Raw genomic sequence first — 19002 nt, 5'->3', positions numbered from 1 at the left:
CTGTAATTATACTTTGTATCAAACCGTCATAAGATTGGTTCAGAGAAATGCAGACATTTGTATGTGAGTTGTGTGTAGAGATAATTGCACTGGCTCGGCATTGTAGAAGCCTCTGACAAGCAACCTGGGGGCTTAGATGGCTTCTAAAATAAAGGAGCACATCAGAATTTATCTAAATATCCCAACTACTTTATCTTGCCCATGGCTGTGTGGCGCATGTTAAGCCATGTTGCGGCCACTTCATGCTAGATGTAATTTACGAACTCTGAGACTCAGTGGTCAGTCTGAGTTTGTAAGATGTGACTTGATCTTTGATAGAAGCAGATGTATTTCAATGAGAATTTAGTATTTGTTCCTTACACTTCGTCTCCCCCAGCCTTTGTTTCTTTTTGTCATTATAAGATTGAAAGTCTCTGTTTTATTGGTGCACAAAACAAAGCTCTCCTTGAAAGGTAATTTTCCAAGAACAAAGAAAATATGAGAATATTGTTTGATTGTTTGGTTTTCTGTCATTCAGTGTTGCATTAAACAACAATTTTTCCATAAGTATGAATGGCCTCTCTGTTAAAAACTGGCAGTTACAAATGCAGCACAGTAATTTGCTGAAAGCAAACCTTCCCCAAGGCCCACTAGGTTTCCAGATGAAGTTGAATCCTATTTAGTTACACACTGCAATGCACAAACCAGATTGGTTATTGGAGAGAAGAGTAGCCATTTAATAGATTCTCCCATATTTCTTCTTTGATCAAAAGTGAGAATTCTTATAACCCATTTGATCTGATTATGTTTGTATTTTCATTAAGGCATATATATTTACTTCATCCTCGATTCGTGGAATGCACAACTCCAAATACTGTTGGCATTCTTCTTGTTGTAGTAAGATTCTCAGTACCCTACCCATCTCTATGAGGTCATTGTAGAAAGCTATTATGTCTTTGTCGGTGTACTTTTAAAATCTGTTTTTATTGTGGGTTCCTTAAATCTCCTTCTTCCTTCTCCACCCCAGTCCTTTCCAACACCACAATACCAGATAGGGGAGGAAGAAGGTTAGTGAGGAGTGGGGTCGTAGTTTTCCTTACCTACTTCCTGCTGTTTAGGGTCATAGGGTTCCTTGGGACAAGTCCAATCCTCATTTCAGGAGATATCTGACTTCTCTTCACACTGCATCAACAGCAACCAGGAGCAGCAGGGAGGAAGCACCAACAGCCTTCTTCTTTCTCAGAGCCCCCAGTCTCTCTCTCTCTCTTCTCTCTTCTCTCCTCTCTCCTCTCTCCTGTCTCCTCTCTCTCTCTCTCTCTCTCTCTCTCTCTCTCTCTCTCTCTCTCTCTCTCTCTCTCTCTCTCTCTCTCTGGCTTTTATTCCCACTAACAAAGACCATGCCCCAGCAGGACATAGTTCACAGCTGACAAAGATTAGATCATGTGCCTGGAATGATGGCTCAGTGATATGAGCATTTGCTGCTCTTCCGAGAACCTGGGGCACTTCAGAACTATCTGTAACTCCAGTCCTAGGGAATTTGATGCCCTCTACTGACATCCATAAGCATCAGGCACACACAGGGTATACTTATGTCCATGCAAGCAGAGCACTCATAAACATAAAATAAAAACAAGTTGGTCTTTTCAAAAACTGAATCTCGGGCCATCCATTTTTGAGGATGAGAGCACAGAACTTCAGCCAGATGACCAAGTAAAGTCATAGTTATCCAGCTATGATCAGGTGCTGCATCCTAAACTCCTTTAGATAATGGGATTGTCGGTGGCACTTTGAAACTAATACCAATGTGCTATAAAGACGAGCATGCACTGAGAGAAGTTTTCAAAATATATGTAAGGTAACACTATTTTAAGGAGAAGTAATAATAACAGTTTAAACATTATCCAACTTCACAAAGCTGTACTTGACTTACACTTCATGAGTAGTGGCTCAGGCATCTCATCAGTCCTGGTTTGTGATGTCAGTGGCTTGATGTGTGTCCAATTCCATTACTTTACTATATATTTTAGGGCACATTATCTTGTACCTCAGGCTAGCCTCAAATTCATTATTTTGCTAAGGATGACTTTAACCTTTGGATCTTTCAGACTCTCCTTGCAGGGCTGGGAATTATATACTAATATACACAGTTTATATAGTACCTGCGATCAAGGCTAAGGCTTTGTGCTCCAGGAGTGGTAGGCAAACACTCCTATGATACAACACAGGAAAGGGGCAAATAGCAGTTTCACTTGGTTAAAACGAACAGAATGACAATGCCTTTGTCCCACTCTCTTCGGAGATTTACCAATTAAAAAAAAAAAATAACCCTTACATTCTAACTAGAACGTGATTCTTAAATATTCCTGCTTAAAAAGAATATTTGTTCCTGAATTATACACTGGAAATTCTTTATATTATTCTCACAGGGTGAGGTGTGCATGCCTGTGTGTGTGTATGTGTGTGTGTGTGTGTGAGTGTGATGGTAGGTATAGAACCCAGAGCCTTGCCTGTGGCAGGCAAGTGCTCTACCATTTAACTGCACCCCAGCCTCTGACTCCGTTATCTCTAGGTCCGGTGAGAATTACCGGTGGGTAATTACTTGCTGTTCTTTTGAATTTCTTAAATTTTCTTATGACTTCCTCTCAACTGTACTCATAACAGCAGTCCTGACTTTCACTCCCAGATCGACTGCCAGGATAAGTGTCACAGCTGATGGTGATGGTGAGGCACACAGATGATGTGTGCTTTCATATTCTTTTCTTTAGATTCCATGAATTGCATAGAGTCCCCTAAGGCTGTCACACTTCAAATGACAATGAGATGGAACTGAAATGGGGCTATGGTGCCACCTGGATTCCTGAGTTCAAATTCTGAGTCCTCCATGTTATAGCTGTATGACCTCAGAGAAGATATTCATGCCAAGTGTCCTATAATGAAAGATTCTATAATTAAATGGTAGAACACTGGCTACCAGTACTTCTCATTTCAGATCGTAATATTTTTCTCTGACACAAGAAAAAAATGTGCCACGATTGCAAGCAGATTTGCTTTGCAGCACAAATGCTTTGGTTTAATTTCCATAAAGTATTTACCTTCCCCCAGAACAAAAATCAATAAACTTCTAAGACCATAAAATAAGTCCCACTTTCTTTCGTATTCCTCATCATTTCTTTCCTTCCCTGTTTTTGTGTGTGCACATGTGTATGGTTGTGTGTATGTGTATGTAAGCTGGTATGTATTCAAGTATGAGCGCATTGTGTTTATGCATGCATGCAAAGGCCATTGGTCAGCCATATACTGTTCCTAAGGAGCTGTCTACTGTGTTTCTTGAGACAGGCTTTCTCACTGGACTTTGGGGATCACTGATTAGGAGGGCCAGCTAACCAGAGATCTACCTGTCTCTGCCTCTCATGCAAATTACAAATGTGTGATATTTGTAGGTCTGTGCTAGGCACTGAACTCATATCCTCATACTTGCAGAACAAGTATTTTGTCAGCTGAGTTATCTTCCCAGCCCCTTCCTTTCCTTTTTCTTTAACGAGTCCCCTGATAAGTTCCTGCTCCAAATGTCTAGTAGGGCTGATCTGGAGAGCCGCCAGTGGAGCTGGGGAGGAAGATGTCCTGCTTGTTCCCTGGGTCTGAGAATACAAACGGCTGGGATACTAAGACATCTGCTAGAAGAAGTTAACATGGCAGGTTCTTCTTATCACAGGAAGAGGACCTGGTCAAGTGTGGAAATGAAGAAATGGGAGGGAGGAGAGTCATTCAAAGGCAGGCAAGGTCAAACAACACCCACAGCTATTCTCTACAGAAAGCAAGGTGGAGAGAGAAATAGCCCAAGCTCCACAGCCATTTGCTTCACTTAGTTGTTGAAGAATGCAGATAAATGTTAAAAAATATACAGTAATCTGTACTTGCCATCCTTCACCTTCTAACTGCTACTCTTATAAATCAATTGTTTTCTTTTGTGTATTTAAGGATCCTAGCTCTTTTTTCTTTTTTCTGTGTACAGCATGAATTGAACATTGCTTCAATAATAACTGAGATTAAATATTATGCTCTACCTTCCTTTTCTCTCTCCTCTAAACATTAAGATCTGCTGATTCTTAAGATCTGTGCATAGCCAGACATTTACCCTCAGGCTTCCTCATGCATTCTCTGCTCCCTGTCTCTGATGCAGGCTCATCTGGTTTCTGTCTCTAAAGGGCATCTATTAAAATGGAAGGAGGGAAAGCTAATAGTTTTTAGATCTCACTGTGTCTTGTGTGTTGGATATTTAAAGCCTGATGTATAATCTCCTGCCTTTGTTTTCTGACATTTTACAAATGTGTTCTTAATATTTGCTTAGAGTTTATAACATCGTCAGCTACACCCCCTTGTAGTTCCTTCAAATAGTCAGACGTTCTCAACAGGCAAAACTGCATCAGAAACGATTTATCTCTGTCCCTATTCGTCCATGCACCCACCCTAGGTGGGGGACTGCTGTGCATTCTTATCAATTACCCTTTCACGAGCAATGAATTACTTTGAACAGAGCTCAAGCCCCTTGTGGGAGTGTGAGCATTTGATGTCCATATAAAATCTTTTAATAACTTTGTCATTTCCTCTAATGTATGGATTTACAAAAGCCTGAGGGGACTTGGTATTTATTGAAAATGAAAATTGGCATGAGCAGTCGGTAATAAAGTAAATTAATATATGATCTATTTTATGAAGACCATTGTAAATATAATTTAATACATCATCCACACTTGAGAATTCATAAGGTTCTTAACTGTTTAAAACAGGGCATTGGTTAGTTACAGTTACCTGGAACAGTGCTTACTGATTGTAGTTTTGACTTAAGTGTAAACAATAATAGGTAGCTCTGTTCAAACTTAGTGACAAGGGAAGGACAGGATAGGATGCCAGGGCCTCATCCATCTCCAGGTGCTGTCCTACGAGGTGGATCTGATGGGAGAGTGTTACTGGTCCACAGTTTAGTTTTAACGATCCCTTTGGGTCTAGCCTGTTCCAGGGACTTGCCCTTGGTACTGAATCCGCTGCCTTCTCTGTTCTCCTTTGTGACTGCCCTTTACAAGTCAGAGCATCGCTTCCTGCCATGTCCTGCTTGACTGGGTCATCTTGTGATGCTTGCCTGGGACTTAAATCCATGCTAAATGTAGCAATGAGATGTAAAAGCAGTCTCCGCTGTGGCTTTCCCTTTCCCTAGAATTTCATGAGTGCCCCCTAAATGAGTGACAGGGCCATATCCTTCAGTTCCCTGAGTAGGTGTCTCAGATCTGCTCAGAGCTGTTTGCATGATTTGGTTCATCTCCCAGCCTCAGGGGTGTAATACCTAATCCTGTGGTGGGGAAGTATGGGGGACGGAGTGTGAAGAGCCAAGTTGGCATGTTACCAAAACGCACTGTACAAAATGGCAGCTCTGCTGGTAAACAAAGTAGGCAGTTGGAATTTTGAGAAATCTGTAGCCTCCATCCTCATCCACGTGTGCTGAAACCCCCATATACTCTTCACCTTTTTTCCAGAGTTTGGGGCAGCATGCAATCCTCGTCGAATCTGAGGTAACCACTAACAGACTGAATTCGAGATTTGGCCCCACTGTTAGTTATTTCGGTTCTTTCCTCAGACACTCAGATCCTAATTGATTTTGGAAGTCCTCACATTCGTTTTTGTCATTTGTTCAGCAATGTGAAGATGTGCCACACTGGAGGTTCCATTTTTGCTAGGTCAACCAGCTAAGACAACCCCTCAAGCAGATCTTAGAATTGTGCAGTGTTGACAGTCGGCAGTGTATATTCACGTGAGCAGTCATCACAGTGATCCGGTTTGTGAGCCCTTGCTGTAGGCTCTGTTCTGACGCCCTCCTCCATTTTCCAGGAGCCGACAATGGTGAGGTTCTTCCTGATTCCATCCCGTCTGCCCCTGGAACGCTGCCTCACTTCATAGAGGAGCCCGAAGATGCTTACATCATCAAGAGCAACCCGATTGCACTCCGGTGCAAAGCAAGGCCGGCCATGCAGATATTCTTCAAATGCAATGGCGAGTGGGTCCACCAGAACGAGCACATCTCAGAGGAAAGTCTGGATGAGAGCTCAGGTAAGCGAGCTTGCTACTGAAGCGGGTGGGGCGGGGGTGGGGTGAGCGGGATGAGCCACCTGCCACCCCCTTATGTGGACGAAGTTAACGTTACATCATTTTAGACTGATAAGACAAATGATCTAATCTTTCAGTGACCTGACAGCTCCCTTTGTTGTTTATCCCAGTATAGTTCAGAGGCATTTTTCATGCTCTGTGTAACTTCAAACATCCCACATTGTATGAAGTTAATATTCCCATTGGAAATTAAACCAGACAGTTGCTGTTTTCATTTTATGAATTCTAAATAATTTTGAGGCAAATATTAAATCTTTCATCAAAACCATTTTAAGCAGCATAATTTCAATCACTTTTATCTTTCCTCCTGGTTATTACTCTTAGGTCCTTATTCTCCACAGCTGATGGTTTCTGAGGTTTTTTTTTTTTTTTTTCTATAGTTGTTTTGATTGTCTATAGTGACACATCCAGAACTAGAGCATCATATTCTAGCGGGCTTTCAATAAGGGTAGATTTTAAGAACATTTTTATTACTAGGGCTAATTTTGCTGATAAATGATACGAATGTGATGACACTGAGCTAAGGCTTACTAAATACTCAAGCTATGAAGGCCTCATCTAGGGATGCATTATTTCGGCATTTCCAATAAATTACTGGGGGAGATAAGATTATTGACATCTAACAGATGAGGAATTGGAGGTCTTAAATGTACACGGACAGCTTGTACTAGGTCTCACTTTAATATTTTTGATGATAACACAAATATTTTTAGAAGTTTAATTGCCCATTTTATTTTATTTGAGTGCTTTGCTTTCAAGCATGTGTGTATACCATATGCATGCCTGTTGCCCTAGTGGGTCAGAAGAGTGCATCAGGTCCTCTGAAACTAGAGTTAAGGATGGTTGTGAGCCACCATGTGACTGCTGAGAACCAAACCAGGGTCTTCTGCAAGAGCAGCAAGTGATCTGAACCACTGAGCCATCTCTCCAGCACCCTGTCAGAGACTTCATTTTCCTGCTCTTGGGACTCTTTCCCTTCTCTTGGGTTGCCTTCTCCATCCTGCAGTTTTTGCCTTGTCTTATGGTATCCTGTTTTGTCACATTTGGCTCTTGTCTCTTGTAGGCCTGTTCTTTCTTGAAGGGAAATGGAGGAGTAGTGGGTCTTGGGAAGAGGGAAGGTTGGAGAAGGGAGCTGGCGGGAGTTGGGGAAGGGAAACTGTGATCAGGATGAAGTGTATGAGAGAAGAATCTATTTTCAATACCAAAAGCGAAATCAAAGATGAATGAAAAAGATCAAGCATAGTTTTTTAAAAACTGAGGTTTCTGTATTTCAGCATGGAACAGAAGTCATATGTGCTTTTGAACTTTAGTTTCTCACACAAGATTCAGTTTGGACTGACAGTAGATTACTCCTTTTTATGAATCCTGATTTGGTCAGTAAACTAAATAGTAGATTGTATGTCAGAAGGGCCTAGAATAATTAGAAAGTTTCACATAAGCCCATAAGCCCATTGTGTTAAATGTAGCCCTGGTATTCGGTGCATTTTAGACATTTCAGGATATTTAATGATAGGAAAGATGTAGCTCAGATGGGTGCTCTGTAAACATATGAAAAAGACAAGACAAATATCCAAGCAGGTACAGTAGATGTGAAGTTTGAGGGTTTTTAAGAGAGGCATGTGGTGTTGTGGATTCACAGAAAAAGCCACATCCCGCTGGGAATTTTATGAAAGGAACATTACTGATCCTAATGGGCATTGTTGCTCATGCACTCTGTGGAGATGGGAAACATCAAGCATCGTGATGGTGTCAGGGTCACTACCGTTAGCCAATGGGAAAAGCTTGGTGTGTGTCCAGTAAGTTTAGTTTCTTTGAAATACAGTATTGCTCTAGGACAGTATTTCTGAACATGTGGGTGGCAACCTTTGGAGGTCGCACAACCGTTTCATAGCAGTTGCACATCAGATATCCTGCCTGCCAGATATTTACAGTATGATTCATATTGTAGCAAAATTACAGGTATGAAGTAGCAATGGAATAATTTTATGGTCAGGGGGTCACCACAACATGAGGAACTGTATTACAAGGTTGCAGAGCTAGGAAGGTTGAGAAGCACTGCTCTAGGAGAAGGCAGTGAGTGGTGAGGAAAGCCTCAAAGTCCCCTGGGAGGAGGTCCGCATTTGCATAGCTGAGTTAGTGGTGGTGGTTATGCTGGGATGCCGAAGTACGGTGACTAAAGTGCTGCTTTCCAGGACAAACCCTGCAGAAAGGTTTGGAATGGCAAGGAGAAGCAAAAGTGAGGCAGTGTAGAGGCTTGGATAACGCAGCTAAGGAAAGGGAGTCACGTGCTTGAGTAGGAACTGGATGTCCATTATAAGAAGCACTTGAGGAGCTATGAATTCAAAACTATTTTATAACATAAGACCTGAGAGCTGATTGGATAAATAAGTGAGTGATGATGGATGAATATCAATGAACCTTTACCAGGAGGGTGGTACAGTTAATCCAAATTACATTAACAGGGAGAATAATCCAGAGATGTTTGTTAGGACAAGTACACTTAGAAGTTATTACATGTTCCAGTGAAAAGATGGGGTCAGAAGGTCAACAGAGTTCAGAGGCACACGAGTTCATTGAGCAATTATTGCAAGGAAAGAATGACAGTGTAAAGATGGAGGAGCTGTCAAGGCAAAAACCTAGTGTGGCTAGGAGGAGCATCTGGGAGCTTGTAGTCAGAAGCCAGAGGGAGAGAGAGCCCTGTCTGACAGAGAAGTGATTTCAGCACTCAGAGTTCCAAAAGGAGAGAGGAGTTTGCTTAAAGTGATCTTAAGGTAATAGTCTGTCAATGGCGGGAAAAGGACAAGAATGAAAACATGAACACACAGCAAAGAGAGAGAGACAGAGACAGACAGGAGGGAGAGAGAGAGGGAGGGAGGGAGGGGATGGGGAGAGCAGGGAAGGAGGGAAGGGGGATTTATCCTCATGCAGTTGACTTAGTTAATTTGGGATAGAGGAATTAAAAGTAGCTGGTAGGGAAGCACCAGAAGTATTGCACTTTCCTATTCTTTTGGGATTTATACCCCGGGAATAAAGCATCATATATACTCCATTGGGATTTGTTATTCCTGACCATATTTACAATCTCCTTGAGGGCCATTTAATATTATCCTATGTCAAGTTTCTTATATTGTTAGGCAAAGTTTCCAGGATTGTGGGTATAGCTTTCTTGAGGCAAATATTTGTTATGATCAAAGATAAGGAAGGAAACAGACATTCGTTTCCTCTTCTGCATTCCCACCGTTGGGAATGGCTAAGACAAACCGTTCATTTTAGACTGATAATTTTACAGGTGGGTGCTAAGATGTGGAGACATGTAACAGAGGGACACCAGCACCTAAATGGTGGCCCACCAACGGCAGGAGATTGTGAAGCGATGTTACATCCAATGAGTCCTTAAATGCCAGCAACCTATCGGGCTTGTGTGTTACATTGTCTACATTGCTCCAAATGTAAGGCGGAATGCTGTCAAGTGATCAGCCATTTTTTCTAACACTGTTTAGAAATCTTACATCTAGCCTCATTTAACTGTCTCTTGGTAAATAGTACAAGCCAACTCAATAGTTCACCCACTTGTAATTTCACAACATTCTGTTTTGTTATTATTTCCCCCTTTTAATTCTACCAGCATTGCTAGGCAACTCCATGTCCTGTGGAAAACATTGTTGATTACATTTTCTTCTAAATAAAATTCTGTCCTCTAGTTCTTTTGTTAAGGGCAATTGAAGTCATGTATTTCAAAGTCACCATGCAGAACAAAAAAAAATCATAAATGACAAAATCAGGAAAAAATATATATCTCCTTTGGAAAGGAATTTAAATCTTTACAGTTACTTCTTTGAAAGAAATTTAATAAGCACAGCCTTTTTATATGTCATTTTTTATTGAATCAATAGGAAATAACTATTTCTCTTTAAATATTTTTTCCATGTTATTAATGAAAATTGCCATTTGCCACACCATGGGATTGTTTCCCCAGCTCTGTGTTAATACTAGAATGGTATAAACAGCAACAAGAGGAATGTAGATATTTATCCTAAATTGATACATGGATACAATTAAACTTGGAAATGAAATAGCCATAGGTATTAAAAAGTAGAAGATGCACTACCTATCTCTCTGGGTTTCTCCATGAGATGCTGGATCCTGCCAGCTGGAGTACCCTTCTACCAAGACAAGACTTGATACGCTGTGACCATATGGTGGGAGAGGAGGTCCCCTTCTGTCCCAGACCTAGGGGATGGGAATAGGGTGAAAGAGGGAGGGAGGAAGGAACGGGAGGATACAAGTGAGGGGCTAACAATTGAGATGTAATCTGAATAAATTAATTTTTTAAACGGAAAAATAAATAAATATTGAACCAAAAAAGAGATTTAATGGATTTGGATAGAATCTGTAAAATAATTCCTTACAGCCCAGTAGGACTGAATGGCACCGAAGGGGCCAAGGATGGGAGACTCCATTTGACCAGAAGTACTGTAAGAGGGGGGGACTTGTAGGGAGTCACTCTTGACCTTTCTTTGGACACATTTCCTATTTCTGAACTATTTGAGTTGATACGCCTTTTTTTCTGACATATGGGCCTTAGTTCTTCATGGGTGTGGTGAGAATGCATAGGATCTGAGAGTAGACAGCAAATCTTTTGTGTTTCTGAATTGGAAGCACTAAGTCCCTTCAGCTGTTAAAAGCAGCAAACTGCCTTTGGTCTTTCTGGTAATTTGGACCCGTCATCTAACCGTTCAAATAAGAAGAAAAAGGATTGTGTGTTTTCATGCAATTTAGCTTGGAAAACCCTGAGCTAGAGTCCTTTCCTGCAAAAAGTACACTTTATTTGACATGAGTTACTGTGTTTTCACAGACATGGCTATACCTCTTAGTAATGTTCACTCTCAGTTCTCTGCACGAGCCAAGGGACCATCTCTCATTTGTTCTGCTTCATTTCATTTGGAAATATGGGACTCTTCTTCCTTGTGTTTTGCTTCTGTAAACATCTGGAACCATCCAATGGTGGAGCAATCCCAACCCTGGAATCACACCCCTGTGAAATTGGTGGTGCATTCAATAAAACAGGAATTAAGAGCCTTAATGTAACAGGGGCACACAGGCCACACAGCACGACAACACCCTGAACAATAAGCCCCACACATCTTCACAGTAAAGTTTCTGTTGCTTGTGGAAAACTTCTGTTAGCAATAATCTAAGGCACTTTATTATCACTCAGTAATATCCTAGAGGTGTGTTATTGTGGTTGTTTTTTAATAATGTCTGTGATTTCTTAATTTATTTGGCCCAAGAAGCATTGAACTTGAACCGGTCTGTGTCTGGGAAAAGTCTAAACTTGACCAACATTTTTTTTTCTTTTTAAAGGATATCATGCCAGGCATTCCACTCTATGGTTTTTTTCCCCCTTTTTGCACAACTGGAGCCTCTCTCTTGGGATAAAAGGCTAATGGATTGTGTTGAGGAAAGGCAGCAGAGTAGAAATAAAAGTGTATTAAATCTCTGAGTTTGTATCTCAGAACTTCACTGCGCTGGTGATGAGGATTTGAATACAGTATCTTCCAGGAAAACTATCAATGTGCAGTTTCCTCCAGTTGATTCATGGACAACCAAGGTACCTTAGGGAAACATACGTTTTAGCGCACAGAATACAGAAATACTCAATCTCTGGCATCTTCCCCCGGCATCTGCGCATTTGGAGCTCACTTTTATAGGAATGCCCTTACTCACCACTCTGCAGTCCATCTTGTTCATCACTTCTTCTTCTTCTAGAACACTGACGCTCTCTTAAAAGGTTTGCAGACAGTCATTATGAACTCCCTCCATAACACATAGGAGACCCTGAAGGACATGTCTCTAGTGTCCAATTTAGCCTTTCCTACAACAACAAAAAAGTTTGGACACCATATTCATTTGATCCTTCTTCAACAGCGCTGGAAGCAGGCCCTTACTTCCTGACACTGGCCAAACACCTCGCAGGTCAGCGTCTCACTCTCCTGGCATGGAGCTTGCTCTGTAGCCGATGATAGTGCTCTGGACTTTGTAACCCTCTTTTCTCTCTGCCTTCCTGCAGATCCTAAATTCTTGAGCAGTGATTTTTTTTTTTTTTGATACTTCTTCAGTCTTTTCTGTTCACAGAACATTAATTTGTATGCCTTCCGGTTTGAAGTTTGAGCTATACAGATCTCAGACAAAAAGAAGCACAGCATTGAAGATCTCCTTATGGTCAGGAAGATGAGTAAAGATAACAGATGTGTTTGGAGTGTAGCTCCCTATTAACAAGCATCGCCATTAGACTGAGAGCCTCGTAGCTTCCTTTCAGGCTTCTCCTGGTGTCAAAATGGAATAATAAATGCATCTACCACTATAGCCTTGTAGGTTATAAAACTTATTACATATGATTTATTGAGCACAGTACTTGATAAACAGCAAGTGGTCTGTCAAGATTCGCCTTAAAAATTATAGAAATTGGACATTTTAAAGCCTTTCAAAGATGTAGCAAGCGCCTGATGATTCAAACATTTACCACAATACTTTAATAAGTCCAAAAGTTAAAATATTAATTCGTTCATTATCTGACTTCACTGAACAATATTGTATTATGTGCATGTGATCCATTCATGCCATATCCATATAGCTAAAACATGTCAAATAACACACGTTATGAATTTAGGCTACAGATGTGTGGTTTCCGTAGCTATAGGAAGAGAAAAATCATTGACTGAGGTACGGTACTGAAAATCATGATGCTATCTGTGCCAATGTAAAATGTCATAGAAGTGAGTCGTGTATGAGAAGGTGTCCTCTAAGTGACCCCGCCACGTCCATTTCTGTCTCTGAAGTTTCCCCTTCTTGCTATTATCAGACAACACTCTCAAGTTAATTTGCTTGCCTCTGCCAGACACCTCTGAGCTGATTAATTCTAATCTCTGGTGTGGAAGCAACTGGAGAACTTGGGTGTATTCTTCGCTTCTGTACTTAAGTCTGAACTTGTGGTACTTCTGCAGAATGCGTGAAGTGCTTGTTATTCCCGGGAAACTAAAGAGCATTCATTAAGCAGAGTGAGCATACACATTCAAAGGATGAGGATTTTTTTTTCTTTTTTGTCAGAATATATTTTAATCTTGTTGCTAGGACAAGGAGGCAAAAGACATTTAGCCTTAATTAGTCATCTGCCAGTAAAATGAAATATGGTTCCACCTTTTAATTATCTATATTTAATTTACTATTTTCAGTAGCATGCTGGTCTGATGACAGCTAAACTCACCCACTATGTGGGATTACATTTTAATGACAATTCTTCCAGAGATTTGTAATTTCAATTACATGGGGTCTATGCATTCTTAGTGGGCAATAGAGCCATGCCACACAAGCGAGGGTCACTATGAGTATCCTTGGAGCCTTCCAAACTGAGGGAGAATGGTACCCATGCCCTCAACCTTCCTCCAGGGGTGATAAGCCCTTTTGTGTGATCTTATAATATTCTGAAGTTCTGCCATCATAGGAGATGACACACTGAATTGGTAGGTATGGTCACCTTGCACTTGGTATCACACTGATGACAACAAACTTTATAGCTTGCTTGTCATGATGCTTTTGGCACTTATCATGAAGGTAGGCATGGATGAGCCACTCTGTACATTAGTTTTTCAAATCAGTATCTTTCACAACCTTATGACATCTTTGATTTGTTTATTATATTGTGGTGCTTAAGACAAAATTATTTTTAAAAACCTTGAAATAATATAACATTAGTAAAAGTAAAGGCCACAGTACTGTTATACCAATTAAACATGATAAATGAATATTCAAAATATAGGAAAGCTTTCTATTGCTTATGCACATTTTTAAGACTCTAATTTTGAGCCCATAAGAAATAATTAGGAAATATTGCCTTATGTCCATGATGAATGCGATTCCTCAGGAGAATGGGTGAATTACTGACTGCTCAGCAGGTAGGGGAAGGTGAGGCCTCCCCAGAGCAACAGCTGGCTGTCTGAAGATCTGAGTCCTCTGGGAGTTTGATGGTCAGTAGAGAAAGCTCATGAATGGTTCTAATAAAGCATTGGCTTCCTCCTCTCCCTCTAATAACTAAACAAGGCCTTGTTACTCATGGAATCACATTGTTATGGGCCTTTGGTTTTTTTTTTTTTCCCAAAGCTAAATAATCATTAACTTAGTTAGTCCCCATATAATTATGAAACATTTCCAACTGGAAAATAAAGAATAGAATATTGGAATGTGACTTAAAAACAAACAGACAAACAGACAAACATGGAAACAGGTCCAGAGTTTTCCATAAGAAAGCAATGCCCTGCAACCCAAGGTCGCTAGGCAACTGCCATTTCCATGGGATTTGCAAAGTGCAAAACATAAAGAAGGATTCTAGCTTTCTTAGGGGATGGGCTTATTCTGTGTAATAAGCTGAGCATCCTGCTCTAGAGAACTTCAAGTGAGTGAAGGGAAGCTGTAGGGATGGGGAATGCGTGGGAACTGTGTGGGATCCCTCCCCAAGCGCCAGTCAGCAGGTGCATCCGAGAACTGGCTGCAACAATAACCACTGCAGGATGCTAGTGCTGGGCTTTGCTGAGTGTGATAATGAGCTGGAGATAAAAGGCAGGAGGACAGCTGTTAGTAGGCACCAGGCTGTCGTTGGCATGGCTCTGAATGTTAAATACTACCCTGGCATTCTTTATGTCCGAAACACCAAGTTAGGATCTTACAGTAAGACTCTGTGGCCCTTTTCTTTAAAACTTGCCAGATATACGTCATTTTAATTCTTTTCTCTTTGCCATTTTTCCCCTCCCTCTTTGCTTGTACATTCTGTGCCTTGAATATACCTTCAGTTAGTTTGAAAATTCTCGAACTTTTCGTCTCCTGACAGGATTAGACCTGCTAAAAGTAACTAGTGTTTTCTATCCGATAAATAAGGGGATTACAGCAGTAACTGCTGTCAGCATTTTTCTCATTTAAACAAATAAAGCTGACAAATGATGAAGTTCTCTGCTGCTCTGTTATGTTTAGAACATGCAGAGTGATTATTCATCCGCTGCCAGCATTAGTCTATCCACAACTAAACCATCCCAGAGCCTAGAAAGCTTATTAGCATACCAGTACCATAGTTATATTTTTGTATTCGGCTTCACTCTACTCCAGAGCAAAGGCTGATGGTTGTAATTTGCACAGTATCTTAAAGGGTTGGGCTTTTCCATGCTTAGTGGAGTCACTCAAGTTACCGGGCACAACGCTTCTCTCCTTGTGAGATAGCATCTTTTATTAGTCTGGAACGTTGTACCACTAGAACATTTCCTACAGTCAAGTTAGCTGCCAGCTCTGGAGATAGAAAAGTAGATAGCTGCGTCTGCTTGCCACACAGATGGGTGAGCTACAGTGGAGATGGCCGTTACCTTAAATAGGGAGGCTTTGCTTAGATATTCCCCAAGTGTGGATGTAGATCCACATATGTGCACACTTACTGCCTGTATATGTAAATGTGTGTGTGTGTGTGTGTATCACAAATGAACTATAGATTTGATAAAAATATAATACTTTTTCAGAAAAATACCTTATTAAAGAAGCATTATTTTATCATGCTGAGTAAAACAAGAGAGATATAAAGAAATCATGATGTTTTAAGGATTCTTTTAGAAGGGATGATCTGACCAACCAAAAATCTCACGTCTGAAAGAGGCCTCATCGAGACAATTAATGTACATTTGCAGGTGTGGCCATGTCATTTGTGACCTGCCACCTTGATAATGCTGATTAGGGGACTACATTGTGTACAGGAGCGCTTGATTTGTGTTGGCTTTGCTTTGTAACCCCTTTAAGAGCATCGGAAATGGAACAGTCACTGAGCCGTCCTGATGTTGAATTCATGACAAGGCTGTTCCCCTCGATCCTAGATGGGACTCGGAAATGTGACCCCTCTGAGCCATTCTGAGATGGATTTAATACACTCACAAGACAGAATGAGAATGGAAAAGGGGCTGGACCACATTTTTTATCTTTCAAGCTTATCATATGCTGCCACCTGTTATCTTGTAAATAAATAGAATACTCTTGTTCTTAATGGCAGGATAATAATCCATTGTGAATATATAGCACATGTTCTTTATCTGTTCATCTGCTGGTGGTTCCATAAGCTAATTTCATGGCCGCTATTGTGAGTAGAGCCACATGGGAACATGCATGTACAGCCATCTCCATTGCACGCTGAGTTTAATTCCTTTGGATATATACCCAAAAGTGGTAGAGCTGGATCATATATTAGTTCTGTGTGGCTTTTCTACTTTTTTCTGTGCAGAGCTTTTGGCTCATTCTGATCGTAGTGGTCCCCACCCACCCCCAGTTGCTTTTTTGCTCCTTTCCTTTTTTAAAAAGGTTGAAAATAGATTCTTCTCTCAAATAATACATCCTGACCAATTTCCCCTCCCTTTACTCCTCCCAGATCTCCATCACCTCCTCTCCTTCCCAGACCCATCCCCACTCTCATTTCCCTCAGAAAAGAGCAGACTACAAGAGACGGCAACCAAACACAACAAAGCAGGATACAATCATACATGGCAAATTTTTCTGCCGCCTAAATTCTCTTTGAATTTAAAGGGGAAAAGCCAAATTAGGCACTTAATTTTTCTTCAGTTCTTTCACACGTTAGTCGTATTTCCATAGTCCAGAGCAAGAAATTGAGCACAGCAATAGGCATATTTCATTGTGAGAAGCCAGAGTATTAGTTTGTAAGACATAAGCAGGGGATGACAACCACCACAGGATCCTCCATCTATAAACCGGGGATGTAGACAGATGACTCTTCTTTTTCAAGCCATGGGATTTTTTTGTCTACATCATGTGGATAGAGGAGCATAGCCCATCTTTGAGTGATGTGCACATTCAGTGAGTGAAGAGTTCTAGCACTCACTGTGGTACTGGGCTTTCATACTCAAGCTCCGACTAAGCCAATGTCAGGCAGTGTCTGTGGTCATGAGGACTACGGAGACTGCCATCCTGTTTGTCATTAGGTAATTGTCTATGAAGAATTGTCCCCTTTCATCCCTGGCACTACATGAAGGTTAGCCAGCATTCCCAAAGAAGGACTGCTGTGGTCCTCGGTCAGAAGAATGAAGGTGTTTGCACTCCCCGCTCAGAAGTACCGAGCACATTTCTAGTGATTAGAAGGAAAATGCAAATTCATCACAATCTCATTGAAAGGTCAAAGTCTTCAGCTTTACCCCAGCTCAGATGTCAAGTCATGTTTGTTTGTTTTTGATGTTTGTCCCTGTCCCATCCACTTGTTCCACCACTACTCTGAGAATTTTCCTTGGTCCTGTCAGGGTTGTGTGACTCAGATCAGCTTCTCTGACTCCTGCATGCCCCGCCCATTTGCTTTGAATCCCATAGGCTTTTTTTGTTCTCAGCCTTTGTTTATACCATCTCTCATGCATACGCTATTATTCTTTTCTTTCAAGCCATACTGTCACAGCAACACTTCCTTGGCTACAGAACCCTGTAGCTACTCTAAGAACAACTTGACACCGTGTCTCTGAGCTTAGTATGTGGACACAATTGGCGTCTACACATTACCTTAGGTACATATTCTTCACAGTGCATCTTGTACAATGACTAAGAGCACCAGGTCTGTGTAATAGGAATGCTATTCTATTGCATGGCACTGCGTTGGTTGATAATACTCGGTGTGCACACTTTACAGCCCACTCAGCTAGTGGAATTTAATTAGCAGTAATATATTACTGTCTCGGTAATTAAAACCTTGCCTTGATTAAAAACAGAATTGTTTAATTAAAAAGAAAAAGGTTTGGCTAGCCTTAACTCTGTGATTGAGAAATACAGTGGCCTCACCTAATGTTCTCTGTGTTCCCCATCAGGCCTGAAGGTCCGGGAAGTGTTTATCAATGTCACCCGGCAACAGGTGGAGGACTTCCATGGGCCAGAGGACTACTGGTGCCAATGTGTGGCATGGAGCCACCTGGGGACTTCCAAGAGCAGGAAGGCTTCTGTGCGCATAGCCTGTAAGTACCTTTGGGGATGACCTTTGGGATGACCTCGTGTCTTGGAACTGTAGACAAAAGTTAAATATAGTCGACGAGGCCATCGGAAACGTCCTGGGCTTCTGTAGAAGGCAGATGAGAGGATATCAAGATGAACTTTTCCTTCACCAATAAGTTCAGTTCTTTAAAATCTCATTTAAAATGTTTAATCATAACCTGGCATGGTGGTGCACGCCTGTAATCCTAGCACTCTAGCAGGCAGAGGCAGGAGGATCTCTATGAGTTTGAGGCCAGCCTGGTCTCCAAAGTGAGTCCAGGGCAGCCAAGGCTACACAGAGAAACCCTGTCTAGAAAAAAACAAAACAAAACAAAAGCCTTTGATCATATTCTCCAGAGGTCAATCAGCAAGTCAGTTTGCCTAAGAGATCCTACCTGAATTCTCAGAACTCAAATGTCTTAACAGTACCAGGAAAATATGTTCCAGAGAATAAGAAGCCCACACAAATGCACTCTGCTTCCCCCCGTCAGTGATGAAGTTCAAGGATGCACCCATGAGGGGAAGCTGAGCAGTGGCTGTTTATTCTACTTTGCAGCCAGTCTGCAAAAATAAGCCATTAAAAACATTAAGGGATTTTTATAGCCTACTGTTAAGTCTCTTCTCTGTGAATCTTAAAACATGGAAATAGGTTTTTAAACTGCATTTGTTTGACCCAAGTATAACTTAAAAAAAAAAAAAATGCATAGTTGTAAAAGAATGAGGAAAGAAGAAAGAAAGAAAATGGCTTTTCTGGGGAGTCCAAAATCTCTCTATCCTATTTCAGCATTGATGTCTCTATAATCTAAACATGATTTGTAATATATAAAC

At 41.1% G+C, this 19002-nt stretch overlaps 1 protein-coding gene across 6 annotated transcripts in view; it reads left to right on the top strand.

The window, feature by feature from the left end:
- Positions 1-19002, top strand: part of Unc5d (unc-5 netrin receptor D) — a 540796-nt gene that overhangs the window by 298690 nt on the left and 223104 nt on the right. For all 6 annotated transcript variants that reach the window (XM_051169515.1, XM_051169516.1, XM_051169514.1 and 3 more), the window contains exons 2-3: positions 5860-6078; positions 18015-18158. In XM_051169515.1, the coding sequence (XP_051025472.1) occupies positions 5860-6078; positions 18015-18158 (363 nt within the window). The remainder of the gene's footprint in view (positions 1-5859; positions 6079-18014; positions 18159-19002) is intronic.

The sequence above is a fragment of the Acomys russatus genome, chromosome 27, assembly GCF_903995435.1.
Source record: "Acomys russatus chromosome 27, mAcoRus1.1, whole genome shotgun sequence".
Classification (NCBI taxonomy): domain Eukaryota; kingdom Metazoa; phylum Chordata; class Mammalia; order Rodentia; family Muridae; genus Acomys; species Acomys russatus.
Note: the sequence above shows the minus strand (reverse complement) of the source record. Positions and strands in the feature narration are given on the sequence as shown.